Genomic DNA, 9,603 nt, shown 5'->3' on the forward strand with positions numbered 1-9,603 from the left:
TTCAATACACTACAATATTAAATGAAGGAAAATTTGGACTAAAATTCGTCGCTTTGTGTGGATTTACGACACATCATTACCGATATAATATACATACATATATGCAAGTTAAAAAAAAAATACACAATATAATTTGTATGTTTTTATACATGTGTTACGTACACTCGGATTAGGCCGAGTAAGTGCAATCCGATTAGACCAAGTAGTATCCTAGAAACTGTGTGATCGTTATAATTGGTTTCGAGGATTATCTCCCCCGAATGCACTTAGCGGGGGTAGCGGTAACTCGGGGTCGCATTCCGGTAGAGTTCTCAGAATCCACAGCGGTAGCGTGGGACATCTAGTACGTGACCATAACAATAGGCAAGCAAACCGGATGTCGAAGATGCCTTGAGCAACCGACCCGTTATAAGGCGGTACTTAAGCGATATCAAGACATTCTGGACGGAGCACTGCCAGTGCGTGTATCTCCTTAATCATCAATAAATGCTGTGACCCGACTTTGGCCTTTTACTTGAATCCTCCACCCACCCCTACGCAACACATGTATGTATGTATATCATTTTTGTATAAATGATATACATACATACATATGAATCGTAATAATTACACTTGTTCTTACAACTTACAATAGTGAATGTAGTATATTTAAAAAAGAAACTTTAAAAAAATTGCAAGTCCCTGGATCGTATAGCCCCCTTATCAGTTGCAAACGGGGTGGCTGAATTCAATCATCCGCGAAATTACAGTATATTCATTATACGACGAAACTGTTGCAGATGTGTCCTGGAAAGATTCTTCGTAGCTTGAAAGCGTTCACTAAATTTAATTTCCGATAGGAACAAGTGCGTAATATGGGTATAACTATGGCTGTGATCATATAAACCGAAATTAAAATCTCGTTTTGATTGTATAGTACTTACATATATTTACCAGTATATTTCATGAAACAATATTTACGAAAATATTCTAAATAAATTTTTCTTTGTAAAATTGTTTAATCAAAAATATGATTCTCTATTATTAATAACAGTGTGGTAAGTACCAAATATTATAATTTTTTATATTATAAAACTGTCGAGAAATATATATTTTTTTTGATTTTTAAATGCTTTTTATTATTACGAAATTATGTTCACAATACATCTTATATCTATTTTAATAGTTACTGATCTACTGATCATTTTCTATTTTACAATTTAATTTAATTTGGTAAGTAATCATAGTATTATATTATTCTAATGTTAATCTACAGCATAATAGGAAAAAGAGCTCAAAAACCTATTTACAATCCTTGTCGAGAAATATAATTGTTGGTTAATACATCATTTTGAAAGTGTACATATATGCTTATTCTACATTGCTAAAATTAGATCCTTCTAACTTATCCATGTATATATATTAAGTTGTATATGTGTTTATATGGATCAATGTTTTTATACATGACGCATAAAAAAAAACTCATTTATTTATGGAGGTACATGTTCGTGTGCAGTTTGATATTATCGAATTTTCATAATTGGTCACGATATTCTAGCAGGCTATGTGCATTTTAATAGAATCAAATACACATTCCGATAAACGTGCAATTATTTACGTGAGACAGTTATTCTTGTATAAGTAATATGGATTTGAATAGGAACCATATGGTTAATTATGAAAAGATACGCACCGTGGGCAAAGGTATTGTTGTGAAATTTTATTTTTAAAGTTGTGTTTCACTATCTATTTTTTTACACATGTATTATGTATGTATATAGGTGCTTTCGGAACAGCAATTTTGTATAGAAAAATATCAGTCGATAAGTTAGTCGTTCTTAAGGAGATAGACACAGCTGATTTGTCACCGGAAGAAAGACTAATGGCTCTGAATGAAGTAGAGGTGCTCTCTTCACTCAATCATCCAAATATTATTGGGTAAATTTTAAAAGTTAAATATCTGATATTACAAAGGATTTTTTTTTTTTGATGAACTCACAAACATACTTACATAGGTATGGTGGAAGTTTCATTGAAAACGGCGTCCTGATGATAGAAATGGAGTATGCTGATGGTGGAACGTTAAGTCAAATGCTCAATAGCCGAGAGACTCATATTCCAGAAAGAGAAATTTTAGATTACTTGAGACAAATCACATCGGCAATAGCACACATGCACTCTAATAATATACTTCACAGGTTTAAGCAAAATATGTTGCTTATTTGTTTTAATAAGTATAATAATTTATTTTTCATCGTTAAGGATAATTTTCAGAGATTTGAAAACTGCAAACGTATTTCTGAATTCTGATGGATGTGTGAAAATAGGAGATTTTGGTATTTCTAAAATATTATCGACACATGTTCAGGCACAGACAGTTTTGGGAACCCCATATTATATAAGTCCTGAAATGGTTAGTAACATTAAAGCAGCATATAATCTGTTAAAATGAGTTAATTAATTTATTAAGAAATTTAAATTCAGTGTGAAGGTAAGGAATATGGAGAAAAATCTGATATTTGGGCAATGGGGTGTATTTTATATGAATTGTGTTGCCTTCATCGAGCGTTTCAAGCCTCCAGTCTGTCAGCATTAGTCAATAAAATAATGCAGGTACTGTATATGTACACACATATGTACTTTTTCAATTTATTTTTACAGATATTTTAGTTAGTGACAATTTTAGGGAGACTATAAGCCAGTTCCATCTGGCTACTCGAAAGAAATGTGTAATTTAATTACTCTTCTACTCAATAAAAATCCTGAAAATAGACCAGTAGCCAAGGAAGTTAAAGATATATGGATACCAAAAATTATATCTCTTCTCGGAAAAAGTGGCTATAATTATGCATGTGAAAGAAATCTTGGAAAAAAAATTGTAAAAGATAGGTAAGAAATTAACTATTAATAAATTGATTATATTGATAGTCGTTACAGTTGCATTGCAAATTACAGATCAGTCTTATATGAAATGAAATATTGGAAAAATGAATCAGATATACAACCTATACAGTTGCCCGCACATGCTAAAATAATCGATGTGGCGATTGGCGAAAACCATTTTATTGCAATATCAGATGGTATATTACTTCTGTCAATTAATTATATGGTTTAAATGTTATAATTATTTTAAAATATATTTTAGATCATATGGTTTTTACTTGGGGTGACGGTGGAAAAGGGCAGCTAGGATTAGGCGAATTAGAAAAGTACAAATATCATCCTATACCGGTAATGTCCCTGTTGAACAAAAGTATAATAATGTAAGTTTATTTTAAATTTAAATAAAGCATGTATTTTCAAAATATCAGTAAAATTGTTATTTATAAAAACACAGGGCAGAAGCCGGTAAAGATTTCAGTATATTTTTATCATCGGACGGAAAAGTTTGGAGCTGTGGAGATGGTTCTTTTGGAGCATTAGGTCACGGCGATTGGAACAATTCCTATGAACCAAAAATTATAGGTTATTTATTATTTTTAATTGGATTGGAAAATTTTTTCAAAACTAAAATTGTTTTAATTGAAGGGCTGAAAATCAGACTGGTGACATTTTAAAAAAAATCTGTTTAAGTGCTAAAATAATAGCATATATGAAATGCTATTATTTTAACACTTAAACCATCTTTTTTAAAAATGTCACTTGTACCAGTCTGGTTTTCAGCCCATCAATTTTACATTATTGTATGTAATATTTCATCAACTAACCAAATTTTACAGTATAAATATGGTTTGTATTTATGGCAGATTTCTTAACGTCTCTTCATATAAAGTTCATAAGGTCCAGCACAGATCATGTGGCAGCCATATCAAATGATGGTTCTCTCTTTACATGGGGAAGTGGAAATAGAGGACAAACTGGGCATGGAATAACGAATGACAGGTATTATGATTATGTCATAAGATCGTAAGTTATATTTTGTAAAATATTGAATTAATATTTTAGTTGTACTCCAACAATTGTACAATTGTCGCAAAAGCACAAAATACAGTCTGTATTTTTAGGATATAAGGCAAGCATGGTGATTACAACAAAGGGAAAGTTAATGGCTTGTGGATGGAATATAGGAAATAAATTGTGTCTCTTGAAACAAAATAATATTAAAAAAATGAAACAAACACAATGTGTTACAGCATTAGTTAGTATTTATTTAGTATAAAAAAATTACTAAAACAGTACTTATAATGATCAATATGAAAATTTTAGCAAAGTGTCAATACCATAAAAGGAAGAGTAATAAATTGTAGTATCGGCAGGACTCATTGTGCAATTTATGTAAAGTTTTCAAACGGTCAAACAGCTGTCTATACAACTGGATACATCAAAGAAGAAACAAATCAAAACATTCTTGAAGACGCAACTTTTTTCAACGCTCCAATAAGGATTATAGATTTAAATAATACAGAAATAAAAGTAAACGGTTGACAAAAAAAAAATTGTTATATTTATTTAATAAAATCAACTTATTATTACATTTATTGCAGACTATCAAATGCGGTCCAACATACACAATAGTTGGAACAGATGATAATTGTATTCTATTTTGGGGAATTCTATTTAGACTAATGAAAGGAGATCAAAGTGATTCTCCCGACAGTCAAGAAACAAGCGGCATTTGGTCACAGCGTAGCATTTTTAATTCAGGAGTATTATTTCATTCCAAATTAATAAATTTGAGACTTAAATTGTTTTCTTTATGCAAATGCTATTTTTCAGCCATCAAACCAATCTATTTCATTAACGCCTGCAACTTTCGCAAATTTATTAACGACTGGTTATTTTACAGAAACGATAGAAAAACCGACGTCTATATTAGCGTAAGTTAAACGTGATTGAATTATAATAATAATTAAAATAATTGGTGAATTTAATATTTCAGACTATATGCATCAACAACACAATTAAAAAATGGTTTATATTTATCACTTTGTGATATTTATCCTCTAAGATGCAATATATTGTTTTTGATAAAAACTTCTGTTCCTGTCGTATCACTTTTAAATGAGGTGAAAAAAGTGGATATATCGGAAAGTGCTAGTTCATTGGACGACTATGATACAATTGGACCGGTAAATGAAATTGAAGTATAAATAAATAGTATAAATAAAACATAAATTAGAATATTAATTTTTCACTTATTGATAAATATTTGACTAAAATTCATGGAGTGTGTATATTTGATATAGTGTATAAGTTAATATTTATGCAATATTTCATTACATATATATGAATATTAAAATGATTTATATTATGCGATTTCTTTAGATACCAGTTTGGATGAAAGATGATATCAAAACATCTAAATTCTCGTGGATGGGATTTTAAAAATAATATATGAAATAAATAAATGCATTGTTAAAAATTAAGTTTCCGTTTGTTTGTTGTTTTCTTTTTTGTTTGAATTGATGTGTTTATCTTAATATCCAAAATATTCTGTTTAGAATCTTCAATATTGGGGAGTCCCGGTTCAGTTTTTATTTCAACTTTAACCTCAGTTGCAGGTTTATTAGGCAGTAAAGCGGGATCAATTTTTCTATTTTGTTTATTTTTTAATATCCTTGATGAAGATTTTTCCGTTTTGCAACTTCTGAAAATAATTTTAAATTATTAATAAAAAATAAATTATATAAATTAAAAAATACTGTGAAAGTCCTATACTAACACATGATCGAAGTCTTCAGATATTCCCAAGCTCTTATGCAGTGATGATATTACTGAAGATGTTTTAATTAAACTTAAATTATCGTTTGCAAATTTGTGATCCATTTTGTGATTATTCATACAGAATTTTTTTGTTTCCAAATGCTCTATAATATTATAAATGTATTGTAAAAAAATAGAATTATGAAAATATTATATTTGCAATGAAACTAAAAAAAAAATATAAATATTAGATTTACATACTTAGAGGAAGCACAGCTCCTTCTGCTTTGTATTCTGATATTTCTTTATCTTTTTTGTTTAATAAATCGATTAATATATCTTCACTTTTTTGTAATTCATTTAACTTCATTATCATTGGTACGGTGACTTCTTTACAAAACTGTAATTGCAATAAAAATAATGAAATATTTTCGAATATCAGATAATAATAGAACAAGTATGAAAATAAAATAACTAACAACATTGTAATTTGATGGGACAAATAAAAGTGGTAATTTTATTATAAAATTATCATTTGATACAATTAACTGTAATTCGATTTGAGTTTCATTGTTTGTATTGTCACTAATTAATTTAAAATTCGATTTAACATTATTTTTTGATATTCCATTAAATATCAATTCAATGCAATTGTTTACAAGAGATGATCCATCAGCTCCGAGTAGAGGGTTATTTTCCTAGAAAAAAAAAATTAAAACGTATTACTAATAACTTAAGGACACTAATATTTACAGTACATTTTATTAAATAAATAAGAGATATAAAAAATGACTTCTTAAACGAAAAACATGTGACCTGTATAAGAGGTATGTAAAAATTACCAAAAGCAAATTTTCTAATTTGTTTTCCTCAATGCTAACTTCCCATATTGAAATGAAATTCGTCAAATAGAAATTATATAGAATTTGCTGAATAGAATATTTGATATAATATCCGCTTTGGGTTGTATTTATGACTTCAATCCACATTTTTTTTAAATTTGAGTTTTATACATGTTGATTATTTTAGAAAAATATAATATTATTATCAAAAAGGAACAAGCAGTTTTGACACATGTCAAATGAGTTTTGTAAAATGTTGCCAGCAATAAAAAATATAATGTTTGCCATTTAAATTAATATTTGAAAAGTGAATAGGAAAATAGTATTTATATTTATATCATTGGCCAGTTGAATTTCAAAGTTAAAAAACACAAATCTTGTGACTTTACAAAAAGTCCGTGGTGCCCTCGATGGTGCTTTCATTCTTTTTCTTTTTTCTGGCTGTATCCGTATTAAATGTATGTAGGTGACTATCATAGGCAGACATTATTGATAGACCGTGCGAATTCTACCCTACGTAAGCTGAAACAATTTTTCGAGTCCGAGTCCCATCCAAGAGAGTCTCTCTTCCAAGCCACCGTTTTCCCTTTACTTTTCCTTCCATTATTGTCTATAGATGACGATACTCGAGGTCATGAATTACGGGGCCAAGATGTTCTGACTTTCAGCATTTTACTGTATCAAGAAGCTCTTTATTTTGGTGAAGCAGTTGGAGGACAGTTCATTTCGGGAGGGCTTTCATTTACTACTTACGAATAGCAAAACGCTTGTTTCTGCATTAAGTAAATTTTTCAAATGCCGAAAATGGCTATAAATTTTAATTCTCGTTTCAAATAATATCTGTATGAACTAAAACATGATTATTTTTTTTTGAAGTGGTCATCCTGTGCATTCAAAATATTGACAATGGACAGCCATTGCTTGCTTGTTTTCTTAATATTGTATAGTTATAATATTTTGCTTACATTGAATATTTAACCCAAATTTTATCTATTTAGTGAAAAATATCAAAATATAAACAATAAAAGTATTAATAGTCCCTCTTTACGTTGGTTGAGTCATGAAAAGGTGTAAGAAGTATATATCTTGCTTCCGCCCACATGTTTTTGTGCAGAAAGTATTTGTCGTGGAGTGGGGTCATCGTGGAGAGAAGGCATTCAATTCGAAAATCCAGACTTGCCTATGTATAATTATTAATAAAAATCTTAATACAAATTACAAGGGAAACTATTGTATTCGAAGTCTTTTCTCTTGAGAATATAGTAATTAAATTAGATTTTCTAAAAGACTGTTTTTTAATGTGTTTTTATTTCACTTTCAAAAAATATATATATAAAGTTCAGGAAAGATACAAATTTATTTTCTATACAGAAAAGTATTATATATTTCAGAAAAAAAATCTAATTTTTAGAATAGATTTTATTTGGGATAAAATTCAAATATAAATTTTATTCACGTATGTATGTATGTATGTACAATTATTGTTTTAACATCACTTCATGAATTGTGAATTTTATTTTTTTTGGAAGGTGCCGTAGTTTCATCTTGCTTAGTCTTTTTTCTTTTGTGTTTATTAGACTTGCAAGTACTACTGTCAGTATCACTTGATTTATCATTGTTAGTATGATTGTTAGTCTCCTTAGTTAACTTTTGTTGTGACAAAAAGGCTTGTTCTTGCATGTTAATCCTTGCTAATTTTCCATTAGATTTTAACCCATGCCTGGCTCCTCTGAAATAAGTAAATTAAAAATTAAAAAGTAGATGTAATAATTTACAAGATGAGAATGAAAACGAAGTTACGTTACTTGTGGGCAGTTCGCTTTCCACAAGCAGCAAACAATTCTTCGTCTGTTAAAACTTTTGCTTTATTATCCGGTTCATCATCTTTTTTTTCTATTACATGCGATTTTTCACTTTCGTTTTGTACCATTTCACCATTAGTTAATGTAGCTGTTTGAACAAAAGTTTGGAAATATAATGGCATATTGTCCGATTTGATTTTTCCATTTTTACACCTATTATTTTTCTTTGAATTAGTAGTGAATGATTCCACTTCTCCATTCTGTTTAGTATTAACCTGTGAAATTATAAGCAATTAAATTTATATCTAGTTTTATAAAAGTTCAAGTTAAACTTACTTCTATATTTGTCGTAGCATTATTATACACTTTATTCCACCAATGATTAGTAAATTCATCGGCCATGTTATGACCAAGGCCACCTGAACTTCTCTTGGGTTTCGGTTTTAATGCTTGGGAAATCCCATTTTCATTTTTACCCAATCCTTTCCCTGAAGAATATATAAAGGATACACATTATAAATTTGTCAAATGAAAATATAACCTAAAATAATATTAAAAAGTCGTTTCCATAAATAGTAACATCGATCGTCATACCTTTCGTCCATCCATATTTTTCTAATTGCTTTTTGGCAAAATCCATCGAAAACTTTTAACGTTATGACAATTCAGGAATATATTTACAATAAACGTCAAGTAAACACATGGTAGAGAGCATCGCCAACTGCATATTATAACGAAAGACAGTGTTACCAATCGCACGCACCATTCACTGTCATTGAGAAAATAATTGAAACTCCTTTTTAACCAGACAGGAGAAACACTATAGGTATTGGCAATCGTACAGTTATTGGCCGCTTAGATTTTAAAGTAAGAAAACAACAACCCTGTGATCTTATTGAAAACTTTTTGTGTTTTATTGTTTTAATGTATTATTTTAGTTCCCTTAGCCAATAATAATATGTATAATAATTCTCCTAAATTTATCTCATTAGCTGCATTATTATTATTTTATGGGTTATTATTATTTTAGTTTTACAGTAATCGTACATACATTGGATATTATTATAAAAATTAAAAACAAATCTGCCACAGGCGAATTAAAAAAAAACTATTTTTCAATTTTCATGAGTTTCTTTATAATCACAAAGTTTCACTGAATTGAAGCGTATTTCAAATGACATTTGGTGGCAACTTTATTGTATTTATTAATCACAGATAGCGCCACAGTCGAAATACAAAAAAAAACCTTAATTGTATTTTATTTTTACGAACTTCTTCATACTTCCACTTATTCATCTAAATTTTTCTTTATTATTTACTTTTCTTATGGGATTTAT

General features: G+C 29.0%; 3 protein-coding genes across 4 annotated transcripts; 1 reads left to right on the top strand and 2 right to left on the bottom strand.

Moving 5' to 3' along the window:
• Positions 1-1,625: 1,625 nt before the first annotated feature.
• Positions 1,626-5,069, top strand: niki (nimA-like kinase). The gene is made up of 15 exons (XM_077439312.1): positions 1,626-1,683; positions 1,761-1,917; positions 1,995-2,177; positions 2,254-2,392; positions 2,464-2,592; positions 2,666-2,868; positions 2,935-3,059; positions 3,125-3,242; positions 3,317-3,444; positions 3,726-3,861; positions 3,925-4,117; positions 4,186-4,392; positions 4,464-4,625; positions 4,696-4,796; positions 4,859-5,069. The coding sequence occupies exons 1-15, from the start codon at positions 1,626-1,628 to the stop codon at positions 5,067-5,069; spliced, it is 2,250 nt and encodes a 749-aa protein (XP_077295438.1).
• On the bottom strand, positions 4,108-6,731 carry LOC143917596 (uncharacterized). Of its 2 annotated transcripts, none has more exons than XM_077439155.1 (5): positions 6,465-6,731; positions 6,102-6,320; positions 5,884-6,022; positions 5,642-5,786; positions 4,108-5,566 (listed from the first exon to the last, which is right to left on the bottom strand). In XM_077439155.1, the coding sequence occupies exons 1-5, from the start codon at positions 6,609-6,611 to the stop codon at positions 5,335-5,337; spliced, it is 882 nt and encodes a 293-aa protein (XP_077295281.1). In that variant the 5' UTR covers positions 6,612-6,731; the 3' UTR covers positions 4,108-5,334. The 2 variants fall into 2 exon arrangements, with proteins under 2 accessions (XP_077295281.1, XP_077295282.1); XM_077439156.1 differs by having other exon boundaries at positions 4,108-5,563; positions 6,465-6,725.
• Positions 6,732-7,737: 1,006 nt separating this feature from the next.
• Positions 7,738-9,014, bottom strand: LOC143918288 (G patch domain-containing protein 4-like). The gene is made up of 4 exons (XM_077440078.1): positions 8,861-9,014; positions 8,603-8,754; positions 8,270-8,541; positions 7,738-8,193 (listed from the first exon to the last, which is right to left on the bottom strand). The coding sequence occupies exons 1-4, from the start codon at positions 8,904-8,906 to the stop codon at positions 7,962-7,964; spliced, it is 702 nt and encodes a 233-aa protein (XP_077296204.1). The 5' UTR covers positions 8,907-9,014; the 3' UTR covers positions 7,738-7,961.
• Positions 9,015-9,603: the final 589 nt, after the last annotated feature.

Source organism: Arctopsyche grandis, chromosome 10, assembly GCF_051622035.1.
Source record: "Arctopsyche grandis isolate Sample6627 chromosome 10, ASM5162203v2, whole genome shotgun sequence".
In the NCBI taxonomy this organism is placed as follows: Eukaryota; Metazoa; Arthropoda; class Insecta; order Trichoptera; family Hydropsychidae; genus Arctopsyche; species Arctopsyche grandis.